Source organism: Mastacembelus armatus, chromosome 8, assembly GCF_900324485.2.
Source record: "Mastacembelus armatus chromosome 8, fMasArm1.2, whole genome shotgun sequence".
Classification (NCBI taxonomy): domain Eukaryota; kingdom Metazoa; phylum Chordata; class Actinopteri; order Synbranchiformes; family Mastacembelidae; genus Mastacembelus; species Mastacembelus armatus.
This window is the reverse complement of record NC_046640.1, coordinates 15,738,956-15,758,032: the sequence shown is the minus strand read 5'-3', so window position 1 is coordinate 15,758,032 and position 19,077 is coordinate 15,738,956. Positions and strand designations below refer to the sequence as shown.

Here is a 19,077-nt window from a genome sequence, read left to right as displayed (position 1 = left end):
GACTCAGTATCCAGTGAACAATTTCATAAGCAGAAATATATTTATTGTTGACAACATAAATATATAAATTATGATTATTGCTGTCTTTATCCAATGGAAGCCCAAAAGAAAAATAATAAACGCTTAGTGATAAAGTAATGGCATTTATTTGTAATCAAATATCTCTAAGCGTGGTCCCTGTTTTACTGATAACACTTGCATTGATGTGAACAGTGATGAAACATTAGCCTTATAAATAGAGCACCAGTCAACCGATGGCTTACTAATTCACAGGTGGGCTGTGTGTGTGTGTGTGTGTGTGTGTGTGTGTGTGTATGATGTTCACAACTCAGCAGTAGCTGATATAGCCATGTTTCAGTCAAACTTTTCTCATTTGACTTTCCCCTGACTCACTTCACAGTGCACACTGACTCACTCCTTTGACTGCTGAGAAAAAAAACAATCTCAGTCAAGCTTCCTCATTGGAAGACTCATTTTTTCTTTTTTTATATGCTGGCTTCGTTACACATTTATTACTGTTAAAAGAACATGGAAGGAAGTATTTGTTCCATCATGAGATCAAGACAGCACTGCACTGTTTTCAGGTCACCTCAGAGCACACATCATCATGTGTCCTGCTGTTTCATGGCTGCATAAGTTGTGAGTCCCTTCAAAGGGTGGAGCAGTCAGAGATTAGTTCTCTTGTCAGCAGATTCTCACTAAACAACGAGCCCATTCATGCACTTGTCGATTTGCTTTGCTCACGCATTCACTCTGTAAGATGGACTTTGCTCTTTGCGAGCACAACATGTATGCTTGTGAAGTCGACCAGGCGGGCATCTTCCTTATCAACCATGTGATATGGCTGACCGCATGCACACCCTGTCCATCCCTCTTCATACACATTTGCACACTATGGTTGCTCTAACATGTTTGTGTGCTAATGGGATCAGTATGAACACAGCTTAACGTGGTGTATGCGTGTTTGCATGAAATGTCACTTATATATTCGGCAGTGCTGACTGTGACCATGACCACTCACTATGAAGCTGAGATGTTTGTGCCACTCTGTCCCCCTTTTCACAGTTCTAATCCACTGATGCACACAAGCATGTACTGTTAGGCTTCTCTGCACTGTCTACTCCATGCCCTGCCCACATTTTTGTACCTTTTCCAATGGATTAAATGCAGGCATTGAATCACGACAAAAGAAACAAAACATAATTCCTGCTTCGATATAAGTAAGCATAATATATTTCATAACAAAAATAAAGCATCTTCCTTACTGACTGTCACATCTCCTCCTTGCACACATATATCCAAACCATATACAACACTTGATATCATTCAGATATAATGTAATATAATAAGAAACATAGATGACAAGAGTAACAACTAAAAAAAATAACATTGAGATTGTGATACTGATGGTTACAAAAAAAAAAAACGGACCACACAGAACTCTTGTGTCTCCAAAATCTTAAAAAAACACCTGTTTAGTTCTTTCTTTTGAACTGGAAGAGACAGAACGCAATTGTCCACACATATAAATAGTTTGTGAGTAGCGACGTATCTTCCTTTTTGAATTTGACTGTACAGCAGATGGGCACAGACCACCAGGGGAATCTGAGAGAGTCTCCTTACTGACATCTAAAAACTCTAAATGTTTAATGCTCCATAGAGTCTTTTAAAAACACTTCCATAATGCCATTGCTTTCCATTGTTTTCCTATATCTCTGTTTCTTTCTTCCTGTGTATGCAAGGGTCATTAAAACAGGGCAGGGCACTTTTATGTTGCCCAGCTGGAGGTCATTCACTGCTGTTTTTGGAGACTGAGCACCAGATTCCCACAAAAGCTCGATCCAACTGTGTCATAGTCATTTTTGTTGTGCATCTTGCTCAAACAAAGTCTATCAGAAGGTTCAACACAAATCCCTTTCATCATCTCCCATTGGCCCTTTTCCTGCCCAAGCTCCGCAGCATCTTTCTCTTGTCTTCTTCTCTTGTCTGGGTAGTTGGTGTACCACAGACGAAGTCATCATCACTGGTTATTGTTTTTTTAAAGCACCTTTGCCATCTTATTTATTTTTGTCTGTTGTCTATTTTCAGTCTTGTCTTTAATAAAAGTTTATTTGTTTAAACGAAGGTTGCATGGCAGTGGGGAAGAGGACAAGTATCCTGCTGGTGGCGTCCTCTGTATAGGTCCCTCCCATGCAGAAGTTCCTAGCGCTGATTAGTCTCACCTCACATCCACTGTGGAGAAGACAGTAAAAATTGGTATTAGTCTCACAGTTGTACAAACACACCAGATGTGATTCATAAGGAAAAAAAGCCTTTTTGTATTTTGTGCTCAATTGCATTAATTTGTTCATGCACTCAAGACAAGCTGCCACAACAACACACAATGACCCGCAATGATTGAAATCACGTTTCTCCAGATTTCGGAGAGAGTGATCAAAGCAAGACATTATTATAACAAGTCAAAATATTGAATGTGCGTGTTATTTTGTATGTCTTCAAACTAAAAGACAGTGGGACAACAAAACCTTTGTGGTGAAAAATTTTACAAAATGAATCCTCTCTTTTTTGGTGAGACAAGAGAGGATAAATATTGGTGATGACAAATAATAATAGTGAAGAAAAACAAAAGCAAAGACATGTAATTGGTGTTGTCATTCATACATTATAGCACAAGAAAGATAGTATCCGCAACCACATGCAATCACAATACAATGACAAAAAGCAGATGAATGCAGTGTGCATGCTCAGCAGGCCAAGTTAACATGCAGTGGGGCACAGCGCATGTTACTCCTTAGCCCTCCCTCTTCTCACACTGATTGGCTGTGATGTGATTGGTGACAGTGATTGGCAGGCCCTTTTTGTACCCTCATTGGGCTAGCACAGTGCCAAAAGGTGAGAGGACACTGCAATGCTAAAGTCCTACCTGTTCCCTTCACAGCTCTCCAGTGGACTTTGGGAAATGAGTGCAAGTCTATTATGTTGCCAATAAATCCTTGCTGGGCCTTAGCTTTTTAGGTTTCCTTTTTTTACCTTTAGCCCTACGGTGGCCTGAAAACAAAGTTGGGGAGGGTGGATAGGAAGAAGATTTAAAAGCAAGAAGCAGGGTTTATGATACAGAAAGAGGCACAACAGCCCTGGGACAGAAGCAGAGAGTGCAAAGATATGACACACTATAAATACTTGAGATGCCTTATCAGCACACATCTCAGCACTTATCTGCTCCCAGGGAGAGGAAGGTTTCAGATCAAGGCACTGGTGGATTTACCTGTTGTCACACCAAGCAGCCTTTGGACACCCTTCCTTAACTCAAAGACTTGCATATACACTTACACACTCATCCTCATCTAACAAGGCACAAACTTGCCAAGCTTCACAGTTTTGCAATAGCAGGAGACTATATAGGTGTGTCTATTTAGGAGCAGTCATAGAAAAAGGGTTATCGAGTGCAAAGCCAAGGAGCAAGAAAAAGAAAAACCATCAGACAGATATGAGGAAGGCAGGAAATCGACACAATGCATGATGATGAGCATGAGAGCAGGATGTTAAACCCAACCCCTTTCCTGCAAAAATGCAATGCCTTTTTGTGAGACTTTAACAATGATGCACAATTTGAGGGTCGCATTTACCTGTTTCTACATCTGAGTTTTCCACCATATGATGTTGTGATGTGCACACACACTCCAGGTGGTCTTCTAACCGCACAAGGACCTCTTTCAGCTTGGGTCTTCTCCTGACATACTCCACCTTAGCCACCTGAAGAGAGGAAGAGAGAAAAGATCAGAGCCTACTCTTCATTACACAAGTGTCGTCAATGAATGCATGCACTCTTTGCCCATCTGCTAGCATCAAGAGGCGTAGCACTGTAACTGATGACTCTTTCATAAACTGATTCATAAAAAACACCAGCCAATAATTTGCCTCATTGTGTGTGAAGTGTGATGGCAACATTCCTTGGTGGCTGATGCATTGGGTTCCACTCACTGTGTGTTTTATGGGCTGTTGATCAGGTGTGTAAATACTGAATTGAGTGTATGACCTGGTCCAAGCAAGCTTAAACAATGGTGGAAAAAAGATGGAGGGAACGAGGGAGAAGTATACGCCCTAAGGAAGGTTTACTCTGGCAGGAGAACAGAGGCTGGGAGATCCCCCCCCCCCCCCAACCACTTTCCCCTTCCAAGCCTGAAGCTTCCACATCCAGACAGACATACACCTAAACTCACTTTCCTTGTCCTGGCATGTAGACCACGTTAATATTTCTTCATGGTTTAGGGAAAGTGTTGCTTAACATGTGCATGCAAGAAATACAGGTTACGCTGTCAAATCTAAGCTGTAGAACCCCAGACGGTCATCCTTCCAATGTAATAAAACACAAAGCACACCCCAGCCCTGGACTCTAAGTTAAACACAACAAGACTGACCTCTACTTCCCACCCAACAGCTAGTAATGAAAAGGACTGATCCTTAGAGGGTTATGAATAGGTTATGTTGATTAAAGCTTAGATGAAAGCTGAATAGACAAGGTTGTGTGGAGGTTATGATGATCTTGTTGTGTAACACAAGGGTGGTGGCCACATGCTTTTCCCTCTCTGATCTAAGTGCCAAGGGCAGGTAAGCTCCCCATCTACCAATGAGGGTCTGAGGGCCACAGGCAAACAATATCTCCTACTTCACCTATCTTCCTGGTCACTACACGAGAGGATATTGGCTGACAATCTCCCAGTGATCACTGGCGTTATGAACAACAGTTTTTCAATCAGCATGAGGCTCACACATGCACAGCTGGCGTGCCAAAACTGATGAGAAGCTGTCTTCCTATTTCCTGTGATGGCATACCGCCAAGGCTGGCTCTTAGTGTTGAATTAGTCATTCAGACAAATGAACATACCAATCTCTGATAAAACAAAGTTTAATGTTGACATTCACACAGCAAGAGCTGCCTCATGCCAATGCTCTAACAATAGCTGCAGGGTCGTCTGGTACGGCTAAAACTGAGGTAAAATGAAAGAAAGAAGTCAGAGGCTGGCAGTTTCACCAGCTGCTCCTATGCAATAGTATTTTTTTCATGGAGAGAAGAGAAAAAGAGAGAAGAAAGGGAGTGAAAAGGGGACAAGCAAGCAGAGGAGGTATGCAGTGAGCAAACAGTGGACAATGGTGTCTGGATTAACAGTGGTGTGTTTGCCGTTTCCGGGCCCTGACAGCAAGAGAGAGTGAAGACCTGAGAGCAGGAAGGTGGACCGTCACTCTCATTAGTGAAGAAGAGTGTGTGTGTGTGTGTGTGTGTGTGTGTGTGTGTGTGTGTGTGTGTGTGTGTGTGTGTGTGTGTGTGTGTGTGTGTGCGCGCGCGCATGCGCGCGCGCGTGCGTGCGTGCGCAAACAGAGGGGGTTATTTAGGGAAGGGAGAGAGGAGGGGCTGACCGTAATCATGGCTACCATTAGATGAAAGTCATGTGTTACCTATTAACATTTAGTTTCTGAGTTGCCCACTGGGGACATTTATTACACTAGCAGTGACAGGATAGATAGCGGAGTTATCAAAGGTTTATTGTTATCTACCAAAAGTGCAGACAGCATCACAGAATGATGTGAATTTCCCAGAAAACCACAATATTTAATCAAATTATCTGACTGAAAAACAGGGTTGGAGGAGAGAAAGAACAAAAGAGAGAAAGCTGCAGCTGTCTCTGCTGCCGTTGGTTACAGGAATCAGGAATCTCAGAATTAACGGGAAGTCAACAAAGTCATCCATGTCTGACACTTACTACCGACTAATGACTAACAAACACACAAACCCAAACTCCTCTGGCCAAACAAGGAGCTATTGACAGAAGGATATATATCAGTGGACCTTGATGACAGGCTGAGCAGTAGGCTTGTCTCCATGCCCATCACACAGCAGGGTTAAAAACATTCCCTGCAGGAGTTACTGCACACGCATGCATACACATTCATATTTGTCAATGAATGTGTTTATCTGTGCTATATGATATATCTCAATTAGTCTCTGATCTCTTAACATTGTCTCTTTCTCTTCCTGTTTTGTTTCCTATGTGTTGTGTTATGGGAAATTGTTGACACTACAGGAATGATAGTTCTCACTCCTACAATTTTTCCACTTTATATCCATATTTAATTCTACCTCCCTTTTTTGCCACATCTTCACTTTTGTACAAAGAACACTGCCTTCCTATCCAGAGTCAGTCACTTCGCACATAAAACATACATCAGAAAGAGACCCCCATGCTATGACAAGGGGCCCCACACACACTTTGTATAAATCAAACTGCTTTAAACTCCCTAGAAAGCTGGGGCCCTGAGAAACAGTCCCCTAAGCGGCTGAGGAATGATATCCGATCAAGAGGGCTGGGGTGAGGCAGGGGGCTCTGGGAAGTGCACCCCCTCCTCAGTGTGAAGCTGATTGTCCCATTAGGGTTAATTGGGAATTCCCTCAGTTTGGAAGGGAAACTTTTACTCTGGCCTTCCAAAGAAAACACAGCAAGGATGTAGATGTGCACCATGGGGGATCGTGAACTGGAACAGTCACAGAATTGAGCAAAAATAAATAAAAAATGTATGTGTGTGTTTGGAGAATGGAGGAGTGGAAGGAGGCAGGAGGCAATTCATCTTTCAGGAGAGAAATTAGGCAAAGGAGACACTCAGAGCTTGTTTCCATGGAAAAAAATCTCTTGTTGAGATTCTACCACTGTGATTATGTGTAGGAGAGGTAGGGAACATTCTAGGGAGGAGGAATGTATCTCCACCTAACTGTTTTCTGAAATTAAAGTAGGAAAAATGACAAGGCAAGATGACCACAGAGGGAGAGAGAGAAAACCACAAAAGATGCAGACTGGAAATCAGACAAACGCTGAACAACCTGCTGCTGCCCTTTGCTTCAACCTCTTCCATCACACACATAAACACACACTTGGGGTGACGTGTGCATGGGGTTATCACAGGCAGTGTGCAGAGAAGAGAGGAAGAATGCATTTATTGTTTCAATCACAGGATTGCACTGCGAAAGATGCACGTCATAGCACAATACTCGCTCCCCACTCACATCAATGTTTCACCAGATGTGAATATCTGCTCCTGACCATGTCGTGTGCTGTGCTTTCTTTCCTCTCTGAAACTGAAAGTACCATCATTCAATATCAAATATCAAAGAATCTAAAGATGTGTAATCTTTCCATTTATTTCTTCCCTCCATCCTGTGTCTCCACTGAACAACAGAAGTGCATAGGAGAAGGCATTACAGTGCACTTATAAGAGAAGTAAATAAGATTTTAATGAGAGAGCACAAAAGGTAGGCACAGATTGACAGAGGAGCAAAATTTGAGAGTAGGAGATGGATCTGATGGAAGATGGAAGATGGAGTAAACAACTATTTCACGTAACAGATAATCAGACTCCAAGTGTTGTGGACTGAGCAGAGAAGGGGAGGAGGGAGGGAGGGTGGAGGGAGAGAATGAAGTTGAGGGAGAAGAGCAAAAATGGAGGACCGGAAAAGTGAAGGAGGAGGAGTGAAGAAAAATAAAGAAATTAAGTACAATATGATTAAAATATGGCTGCTACTTTTCCTGCTCGAGCTGATGCATTCCAGCCGGTGCAGCAGTAGCCAAACTCTCCAGCTCCTGGCTTGGTCAGGACGCTCCCATGGTCTCTGACCTGCCCCACAACCCCCAACGTGCAGACCACAAACTCATTTATACACACACACAAACTCCCTCACCCTTCTTCATATGGTAAAAGAGCTGAGTGAATCAAAGGGAAAATAATTCACAGCTGTAAGGGACTTCAAACAGGGAGGCCCCTCATTCCCATCTGCCCCCTCCCCACGTAATCCACAGGACCCCTCAGATGACCATAAATCATGCTCACTGTATCACCATCATACCATCTTTTATTTATGAAACACCCCGTAAATCAGTGTCCTACATAAATGCAGGGATACAGCTACTGACCCACTGTCGCTAAGGTAACTGTCAGTGTGTGTATGTGTGTCTGTCTGTAAGGGTCGGGGCCAGGGCCAGTGTAGAGAGATGTGTGGACCCCCACACTCAGCACTGTGGCCGCATCCGCCTGGCCCCTGTCAGCTTCCACTTTGATCCAGCAGCCATCAACACTTCATTACTCTGCGGCCCGTCTTCCTCCTGCTGCCGCTTCGCACAAATGGCCTTGTCCCTCCATTGTGGTGGGGGAGTTTACGTGGCATGGAGCATGCTCCCTCCCTCACACACACACACACACACACACACACATACAAAAGCAGTCTTTTTTGGTTTACACACGAGCTGGCGACCTTGTCTGACCACATCATCTTCAAAGGCCATCTAAACTTTTCACTTTGTAATATGTGAAAAACTCTCTGAATTATCCTGAATTGACACAAGAAGACAACCTCATTTACTGTAAATTGTGCATCTATGCACAATTAATGCTAATGCTGTATTTATTCAGCCCCAATCCAGAACAACCAGGCAGGTAAATTCACACACACACACACTCATATATTAAACACCAAAAGTGGACATCCGTGTGAAGATCACCACCTAAACTCTCTTCCAATCGTGCAAACACCTTGCATACTGTCTCCTCAACCCTGACTGTCCAAAATCTCCTGAGTCCATCTTCTCTGAGTCTTCTGTGATGAAACACCAGAAGCAAAAGAGAAATGAGAAGAAGATGTGATGGAATCACATTGATGGAAAAGAAAGGGGCGAGCCAAGATGTTGGGATAGGGAGCGTAATTATGGTGTCACTGAGAGTGCAAAAGGAGGTGGGGATGAAGTGGGATTTGAGGGAATGCTGGGATGATATGGTCACATCAAGACATTTTTCTCATTAAGGATTCTGTATGCCTTTCTCCCTGTTTTGGTACTCTTCTCATATCAGCATTTCTCACCTGATCTTGTTTAAATGCTGAATATTGAATACTGAATCACTTATACACAGTATCCTTTCCATGCCAAGGCATGGCCATAACATGCATTGCATGTAAAATGCATCAACACAAATTAAGTTTCAGAGACTTGTAAAAGGCCAAAGTGCAAAAGAAGGAAACACAAACGAATTAAGGGAGGGAGAAAGGGAGACCAAGAAAAAGACAGAGAGTGACTTTAAGATCTGCCCCTTCTCTTCCCTCAGGCTAGTCCTATTTAAAGTTGGCTTTTTTTATTACCACACTACTGAACAGGACAGACAGGCTTGTACAGTACAGGGCCTGCACAGACCCGCTCTCTTTTTTGAGTCTATAGCACAAAAAAAAAGGAAAGAGGTAAGGAGGGAGAGAAAGAGAAGAAGGGGAGTAAATAAATAAAGGTGCAATTTGGACAAAATGCATAGTGGCATGAGATGGAAAGAAACATGGCAAATGTGTTCTTTTCCCATCCTTGGTCTGCAGAAAGAAAACAAGTCAGGAGCAGGGTAGACGGGTAACATTTTTAGCTTTCTAATAAATGGAGGCAGTAAGCACAAACTGAACCCCTATTCAGACAGGAAAAAAAAAACTTGGCATAAGACAATGTTTCTCACACACAATATGGTCAATGTCTCCAGACCGGAGCAAGCCCTGATGGATGACCTTTCCAGTGATACAACGCCCCTCAGCTCCTCTCGCCCGAGGCTCAAACAACACGGAAAAATGGCCCCCGTGAATCCCTGCACACCACGTCTAAAGGCCCCTCTCAAGTTTGTGTGTTCATTTTGTCCTCAGTATCATGAGGGGCCACAGACAAAGTCGCATGGATCATGGCATTCCAGGAATAGCTGAATCAAGCACTTAGAGTGTCTTGTCCACCAGCGTCAGTGTTTCTCCATCCGTCCTGCTCACTATGATCACAAACAGAGCTCGTATTGAGCATGACAGACTGATGGAGAGACAGATGCAGACAAACAGACACACAGAGTTGTGCTGTATATCAGTACTTGACTTTCACTATTAGTCAGCATTTCTGACCATAAGCCCTGTGCCCTGATTTAGTGCCCAGTGTTCCACAATGGCCTCCTTGTCAGTGCAGCCTTACTTTCTCTATGACTTAAACAGGAGGTCAGAGAGAATATGTCCTATGTATTCTGAAATATGCCTGACCTGTGACACTGTGCCAAGGGGAAGCAGGCAGCAGCAAGCAGGTGGAGTTGGTATTTGTTTTATTGTTCTGCTGGTCTATGGAGCCGGCATCTTTAAAGCCCTGCAAGGGTAGCAGGAAGGAAAGCAATGTACCAGTGTCCACGGCCAGGCAAGATCACAATGATTAAAGAGAAGAGACCATAGAGTGTAGACTCAAAGAGAAACAGTCAGTGTTCCAGGCTATCCTGTTTATCCCCATGTTGTCTCTTACTCATACAGAACAGAGCACATAACTCCCATACCTCTGAGCCGAGCTGTGCACCGGCTAATAGGCAGTAGTGTAAATACAGCAGAAATACAACACAATTCCAGCCACTGTGTCTCCTCTGATCCTGAACAGAAGGACATGTTTTCAAGCTACCGATGCCAAAGAGACTCTGAGAACAGTGCAACCCCCTTTAATCTCTCTCTCTCTCTTTCTCTGTGTCACCTCATCTCCTCTGGGCTAACTGCTTCCCAAAAAGACAAAGGGCCAAACAAACAGAGAGCACAGGAATTGCTGTGCAGACCCAGACATTCTCAAGATACAGGAGACTGTTCTCTCTCTCTGTCTGTCTTGTATCTGGCAGGAGCATCACTCTCTTCAACAGATGTCCTGGCTGAAGGTGCCAACAGCCATATCTCCCTGTCCTCTCTGTCCCTCTCTTCCTCCCTCCCGCTGTCCTGGCACAGTCACTCTGGCCTCTGGCCAAAGATGGGCTAGAGTGATGAGGAGAGAGGGTGGTGAATGGATGAAATGGAAAGACAGAGGAGGGGGGAACAGTCTATTTGAGAGGAGGAGAGGAGGGGTAAAGTGATATGAAGAGGAGCTCTAAAGGAAAGAAGGAGTGAGGTAGGAAAGAAGTGTGAATGAAGGCAGGTTAACTCAGCCTTGCCTTCCATGTATATTGAGTGATGCAGTATTGATTTTAAGTGAGTGTGTGTGAATGAAGGCAACCTTTTTGTGTGTGTGTGTTTTACCTTAACGGTGCGGTGGTGCTTACGGGAAGGGTGGCAGCGCATGTTGCTAGTGTTACAGCAGCCTGTGCAGCGCTTCACCTCCACACAGGGCGGCCATATCAGGAAGTTGGCAGATGTGGGATCCACCTGGCTCCTGGGGATCTCATAGATCACTACCCGTGTCTTACACACCGCCGGGACCGCCTCCTCTACTGTAAGGAATACAGGAAAATGGAGAAGATGAGTTAATGCATTTTGTCTGCATGAGTCTTCAATGACACATTTTCCGAATGCAGACGCGTGCTAATGTATTGTTGTACTCCGTCCCGTTCAATCCCAGCCCGGATGATGGATTCCTTCGTTGCTCATTATTCAGTGACTCACTTGATGTGGGAGCTATTCGTTTTACCAAGGCTCGTTCAAAACCAAGGCTGTTAAGAAGACAACCTATCCAAAAAGCTGATCTCATATCAGCTAAGGAGCTTTGAGATTCAAGTCGTTGAGACAGAGAGAGTGAGTGCTCCTTTGTTTGGAGCCCTCACTGGGGTTAATGCAGCATGACTGGGACCAGAAAACCTTTATGTCTGCTGGTGGGAAATCTAATAAAGGCCTTTGATCCTGTGGGCTGTAGTGAAAAATGAAAGGCCACAAGCATTTTCAGACTCAATGCACTGGCAGGCATGCAAACCTACAGATGTGACAGAGAGTGAAAAGCAAGATACCATTATGTCATAGCGATGATATGTACATGATGTAGAGAACATGAGGGCTTTTGTAGGCAACTGCCAGAATGGTGTACTGTATCATACTAATGATATGGAGCACATACATGAAATACCACCAGCCACTTTGTCCTGCATTGCATTAAAGCAACTGCACTGCCAGGAGAAATGTGAAGAAGACATATCTAAACTTAACATACACATCACACACTATATGTTATTCTCCATACCTCACTGAGATATCATACTGCGTGGCATTTTATGAAGAAATCTGACTGAGAGCCCAGGCGAGCTGTAACTTGAACCCTGGATGCCTGGAATTTCCACGCTCAAGGATATATTTCTCTCCTGACACGTGTGTCTTAGATCTGCAAGAGCTCTGGTCAATTAAAAGGCTTCATGTCAGACGTCCTGTTAAACCTCACATACCTTCTTGTCTTGTTTCTCATGATTCCTTTATTGCCATAAATACTAGGTAGATATCTTCATTAGTGTTCCTTTTATCCACAAAAAGCAGTGTAAAAGCCACTAACTATTATCTTTGAAGGGAATGTAAAGTTCTATGCAAGGTTCTCCTGGGAACAACTCTCCTTGTATGACAGGGTGATATTTAAGATAGAGGTTATTTTTAGGCCATTATGACATTGTAATATTTTGTGCCAAGTGCCAAATGTGATAATGACACAATCTCAGAGCTGCACAGTAAATCACATAATATTCAGTGAGTCTTACTAATGCTCCTCTTGCGTCGGCTGTGGAGCTGGGAGCTCTTCAGGTCATTGTAGTAACCATGATGCGAATAGTTCTTATGGTGGTTGTGGTGGGGATTGTGGTGTTTGGGCTCTTCGATGACATCATTTCCCGTACCTTGTCAAAACAGGAGGCAGACATATTAATATTGTCACACTGAGAAGAAGTAAACACAAAAACATTACTCAACTAACAATGAGTTTTTAACCGCTACTGCAGCTTTAACATTGTTAAATGACTGTGGTGGGTGGCTTACCAGGCCTCACTAGCACGCTGTGTGTGATCAGCTATTGATGTTTTATATACCCCTTCCACAACTAACAATGTGTTGGTGAGTCACACAACCATAATGAGATGGTAACTTCTTACTGGCTTCTTGCGCTGTATGTAACACATGCTTTGAGGGTTCCCTTAACCATGCTGGCTGGCAGGTAAGTGGGCAGGGTGACTGTAGATGATGTCACAGATTAAGGTAAACAGTCTCGGGTGCTGAGGCTACAGGCAAGAGCCACAGTTTTACACAGATCTCTAGGTAATTGCAAGCTTTGTGTGTCAGCCTTACTCACTCATTTGGCTGAACCTTCCCAGCAGGAATGAAGTATCTAGAGACCAGTTAGTCAGCATGCTCCATCAAAAACAACCAGCTTTCACAGACACACATTGGACTAAAGTGGTCATTTGACAGGTGGTACTCAGCCCCATTATCCCTACACCTAATTAGTGGTTTCATGTCTCTCATTTACCTGAAAATGTTTGCTTTTTCAATCATTCAGTGGCTTGGAAAAGTACATGTTTTGCTATGCTAGGTCCTTAAATCTCCCTAACTCCAGTCTAATATAGCCAGCTCAGCTTATTCACAGTCATGGTCATCTGATAAAGTTTGCTTGTTTTGGTCCCCACCCAGAATATGAGGTGGATTACAGAAGAGTGCCAGAGCAGCAATAAAACGATAAAGTTTGTTCGCAGGATACTGCCCTTTCCGAAAGAGCAGAGTCTGAGACTGTTTGCTAAGTGGGTGGGACTACTTGTGTGCAGGTACAGCATACCCACCCACCTGACTAATACAATCCGACACCTGTACACTTTACATAAACACACTCTCACAACTATGCAAACCCCTCTCATTATCCGCTATACCATCCAAAAATCCAATGTACACTAGCTCAACAAAGCTTAACCATAGGCAAACACATAGCACTCATCCAGCTCCTTTGTGCTCTGACCAGAGTCACCTGAAGGGATTTCCTCCACCTATACATGGTCTACCTTTAGCACTGGTTGTTTGTTTTTGGATGCCTTCTTTTTCCACATTTGTCAGGTTTCAATCCCAATATTGTCACTTCAGTGACAGTTAGAGGAATTTTCTTCTAGCCTGTCATCCATTTAGTCAGTGACCCACAACCACAGGTCCACAGAAAGGAAATGTTGACATCGTCTGAGGCTGTAAGGTCAGCAAAGGGCTGAGCCACCAGTCTGCCAAGCCAGAATACCCACAAACAGAGATACACATAAACACACAGTCCCTAGTGCAGACATATACGTGCAGACACACACCTCCACTATCAGGTGGACTCGCTGTGAAAACTGGCTGATTTTCCTACTTAACAACCTTAACCCTAATGCTGGAGGTCACTGACAGAACTCCCACTGTGCTTTCTCTCATTCCATCATACCTATCTCTCTCTTCATCTCCGCCTGTTACAGAGTACAGGATTGAGGGAGGGCATCACACTGGTGGCTACCTAGAGACAATTTCTGTCAGAGCTGACAGGAGAACGGGAGGGAGGATATAAAGAAGTTCTTTATAGACTGTACAGTCCCTTTTTTCGGCACAGTAAAAGGACCTTTCTGTTGTTTTTTCTTTACAGTAAAAGGAAGAACAAGAAAATGTAGAAAGAAGGTAATTAGAGTGATCAGGTCAAAGATTCAAAAATAAACCAAGTAAAAAGAGGGGACAAAAGTAGAATGAGGGGTTTGCTCCTCTCTCGTTTCCAGAGGGCTAAGAAGTAACCACATGCCCGGAGCGTCGTCAAACTGAGACAAGAGAAAAGAGGAAAGGAGACAGTCTCTCGCCATGAATCAGGCTTTCATGACTCGCAAATTACTCCCTCCATTAGCTAAGAGGCTTGACTCTCTCCCATTTCTCCTCTTCCTTTCTTTCTTTCTCCTTCTACAAATAGTCAACATGTTGTTGACTAGTTATAATAAATGCCTCGATATTTCTTTCTCTCTGTAACCCCTTGTTGTTTGGTACTGTCAACAGATACATGGCTGAGTTGAGAGGTATTAGTATACAGTTTAAGTTATACAGGCAACAGGTTCTCCTCACGGGTGTGAAGGCACTTAGGAAGCACAATAACTTTGTTTTTGAGATGCTGTAGTATCATATCAAATGCTGCCAAGTGCACAAGAGGTACACACTGCCAGCCTGTCAGAAAGAAAGGGGATTGCACAACAACTAGCAGCCTTTTTTGAGTGAAGCATAGCAGGAACACAACCTCCAGAATTTCCTGCTCCCTCCTCTACCTTTGCCCCATGCCAAGAGTCAGGTTCTCTTGTCTGTCAAAGTCCTTGACTGAGAGAGATAAGAGTGTGCAGGCCAGGGGGCCACCTAAGGAGGGAGACGGGGATAGGGAAGAGAAAAAGCGAAGAAGAGATCACCTCAGGGGCCAAACAGCCATCTGCAGATTTCAGTGGGGTCATCTCATCTGTCAGTCAGAGCTGAAGACACTATCCTTGCAAGACATGCACATACAAAAACAAATGCAAGCCTGCACTGAAAGCTGCACTAAAGGAAAAACACAGCCACCAGATTAAACTGTGTCAGCTTTCCCAGTGTCCTGACACAACAAAACATTGAAACATTTCAGATAATGACAACCAAGTGCTACAAAAGTAAAGTTACCATTTCAGAAATATCTGTCTAGATAATTAAATGCTGAGGAAAATAACATAGGTCCTTGTTGGACCTTCCACATACCAATGTGCTGCATAACCTTACAGATACAAACACATATATTTCAGCCTTTCCCCTTCCTTTGTGGCACACTATGCCATGTACAGTACAGCCTATACTGGTAGCTTTACTATCCTTGCCATCTGCAACAAAAGCTCCTAAAATACACTTCTGGTTGGCGTCAGAAGTGTTTTAATGGGCTGGCCAGGGCCACCAAGCTAGCCCTCAGACAGATTTATGTCCTCGTAATAATAATCAACCTACTACTGTTACCCTGCAAAACATTCCTCTGTTTGAAGAGAGACATGTTAATTCAATTATAAACACCTCTTCTCATGCTAGAAGCACTCTCAGGATCTATTCTGGGCTCTGCATAACATGGAGTGATCACTGCTGCGGAGTACAGGTTGGTCTGATTGTGAATTCAGAAATTAAACACACTAATTATTACTAACTATTAGTCCTAATTGATACATCATCATTGATACAATACCTAAGTGAAAGACCGGTCCTAATGTTGCTTTGCTAAATCTAAGTTTTTTAATGCGTTATGACCAGTGAGGTAGTATAGAGTACAATGACTCTTAAAGCAAATACAGTAATCACCATCAGCAAATCTTTAGTAGAGAGCCTTGGATTTGATATACAGCAAGAGCCTGTGTAAATAGAGGCTCATGTGAAGGCAAACAGCTTCTTCCAATGGATGATAGTAACTTAATCTGGGACACACTGGTCCCCTACCACAGAAGAAGAAGCACCTCCAAGAGCCTGAAGCAGAAGAAGTTCTCTATTTACAGCGCGACACATGTGGCGGTCTGGTGGCTTTAAAGTGAGCTTATTGCAACCTCAGTCAAAAGAACATGCACAGATAAATTCCTGCCAGTGAAAGTCCACCTTTGTTACATGTGTAGTACAGTAAATACCCCTATCACCATTACTGCATTTGGCATGAGGCCTCATAGATCCCATGACATGTTCCTCTACAGTACAGTTGTGTTTATCTATTGAGCTTGATTTCAGCAGCTGTGACTTCACTGATGTTGAATATTTAAAAAAAATCAACAATATTTAAAGCTGACTCCACAATAGAGCCTATTACAGCAAATAAAAGGCTACTGTACAGTACAGCTGTCTGTTTATCAACAATAGCAGTCTTACATGTGGACAACATACAAGGCAAAATATGCAAAATATATCTGCAGTGATAAAAGTATCAAGAAGCAGAATTTACCAAAGGAGTCGATCTCCAGTAGCCGCTGGAGGTCGCTGATGCTGTGGATTTCACTGTGGGACAGTCTGTCTATCAGCTCCTGGGGAAACTCCGCTTCCTTCAGGGGGCGGAGGGCAAAGAAATCAAACAAGAGAAGAAAGTTAGAGATGTGTCGACTTAGTGGCAGAACGTCTGTGCAATTGTTTGTCTGTATAAATAAAGATCAGGAAGATCAGCGCTAGAACAACTTTGCAACTATGTGCCAACCAACGAGCAGGTCTGTCCCGCTGCCATACATTCCCCTCATAGTCTGCATGGACAAAAGGCGGCGCCGAACCCCCTTGAGAAGTTATGCAATTTAAGCAGCCTTTGGTTTGTAAAGGAGTAGTTCATACCTGGAGGGTAATAATATGTTTGATTAGGATTTTCTGGTTAGTTCAGCACCCAGATAATTTCCGAATAAACAATTTGAAATATTTCAAGAAGGCTACTTCCATTAATTTTGAATGGAAACCAACCTGAAAAATAAATAATGTCAATATACCTACTCCTATGAAATGAAACAACAGGCCTTCGCAAAGACGTGATTTGTTATATTATTGGTTCCTATGCGGATACAAGATTTTGGAGCGCTATGAATCTTGACTCTTGTTACCGGCAGCTCGCCACACTCTGCACTTGTTGCGGTCCAGCAAGCACCTCAAGTTGATCAGACCGTGCAGCCTTACACTAACAGGGGCTATTTATATCGCCCAGAGCGGTTCCCATGAAAGCGCTTAGCCCAACCAAAACGTTTGCCCAGTTGGCTCGGACTACAAACAGATTTGGCACAAAAGCCAAAAATAACTGCGATATGCGTCCAAGTGCAGACGCGATGCTGATTCCCAAAAGCTCGCACTTCGTCGCTGGCCCTCATGGTAACCGGAGATTGGTGTGATATTTGTTCATTCTCGAAAATGAATTCACGTATTCGCACTGTTCTTAAAATAGCCTCGTGATCTAAACTATCATTTGGATCTATATTTTCTAAAAAACGACTGCTCGGGTCGCGTCTAGATTAATTTAAGTGAAGAACTGCTTTGAATGATGTAGGCTACATGTTCATTATCTTATCTTCTGCACTAATTGCAGCCTTTCAAACAAAAAAAGTGCTATTGTGATGTTTTCTTTCTCTGGACATCAGGTTGTGGTGCAGTGTGTAGGTGCTGGAGAAATGCGCGTTCTGTGGGACCATTGCACCCTCACAGGATAAAAACCCGCACCGCTGTGTATGACATGAGGCCAGAGGGACACAGTCTGTCGGGTCCTGTGCCTCTCTGGTTGTGCAGAGTCCTGGTAATGTTACCTCAGCGGTGGCCAGCAGCAGGTACGTCGTCCACAGCAGGAAGTACCAAGGTACGGCTCTCATCTCCCTTTAATTTAGAATGAACTGCAAACAAGAAAAAGGTGCTATTCTGTAGGAGCCGCAAAGTTGCTCCTGGCCCCAGAGGATCCACAACCATCCCCCCGAGGAGAGAAACGGGGTGTCAGAGCTGCTCAGCGGGCTCGGTTAGACTCCGTGCTGCACTTGCTTGTCACTCTGAAAAGCTAAAGAGGCTGGAAGTTGACTCTTGTTATTCACACTGGACTGTGTCCTCTTGAACGCGCTCTGCGCGGCAGCTTGGCATAGCTCCTCAGGCGCAAGTGGGACAATCCCAAGAGACAACTCTGACAGGCATTGCACTTGTCCTTCACCTCCTAACAAATAGGCTTCAAAGTTCAGCCCAATTTACTTAAATATCAAACAAGAAACGCTGCTCCCTCTTTTATGGAGAATGTCAGAATTAGATTTACGCACGACAACTTTTGTATGATAATATTTAATAGTCATAAAAGAATATAATCCAAACGAACAGATCCTCTTAGGAAAAAAAACAAGGGAGAAAGTTGTCCGTGTGCTGCTATCCAGAGCCTGTCTTGAAGTCTGCACAGCTCCTTGGCTGTGAAGGGCTCTGAAGTGAATGCAGGCAGAGCGCCTCTGAGCCTCTGGATATAGAGAGCCAGCAGCTCCGTGCCCATTGCGCCTCCCCTCGCGTTTTGGTGATCATGCATCTATTCAGCTGAGGGGAGCTGGTTGGCTGGTTGGATGGTTGGATGACTTAAGACTCAAGAGCATTCCCCCTTCCCCCTCAGCCGGTGCGTGTGTGCCTGCGTGTGTGCCTGCGTGTGTGTGTGTGTGTGTGTGCGCGCACACAGAGCCCTTTCAGAGACCCAGGCTGTAATCGATATTGATTATCCCTGATCAGAAAGGATGCAAAACTGATTAATGGCTTTGGACAAAGTCAGAGAAAATGGATGAGCATGCTGATGAAGATGAAGATGATTAAATATTGCTCGC

The 19,077-nt window shown here is 43.8% G+C and overlaps 1 protein-coding gene across 3 annotated transcripts; it reads right to left on the bottom strand.

Annotated features, from left to right (window-relative positions):
* Positions 1-307: 307 nt before the first annotated feature.
* On the bottom strand, positions 308-18,825 carry pdgfab (platelet-derived growth factor alpha polypeptide b). Of its 3 annotated transcripts, XR_003296712.2 has the most exons (7): positions 18,046-18,823; positions 16,722-16,818; positions 12,517-12,651; positions 11,084-11,274; positions 3,627-3,753; positions 2,924-3,048; positions 308-2,232 (listed from the first exon to the last, which is right to left on the bottom strand). XR_003296712.2 is itself a non-coding variant. In XM_026325212.1 (6 exons), exons 1-6 carry the CDS (start codon positions 18,106-18,108, stop codon positions 2,219-2,221), a joined length of 627 nt encoding a protein of 208 aa, XP_026180997.1. In that variant the 5' UTR covers positions 18,109-18,807; the 3' UTR covers positions 308-2,218. The 3 variants fall into 3 exon arrangements, 1 of the variants encoding a protein (XP_026180997.1); XM_026325212.1 differs by lacking the exon at positions 2,924-3,048 and having other exon boundaries at positions 18,046-18,807; XR_003296713.1 differs by lacking the exons at positions 308-2,232; positions 2,924-3,048 and adding an exon at positions 7,055-10,822 and having other exon boundaries at positions 3,626-3,753; positions 18,046-18,825.
* Positions 18,826-19,077: the final 252 nt, after the last annotated feature.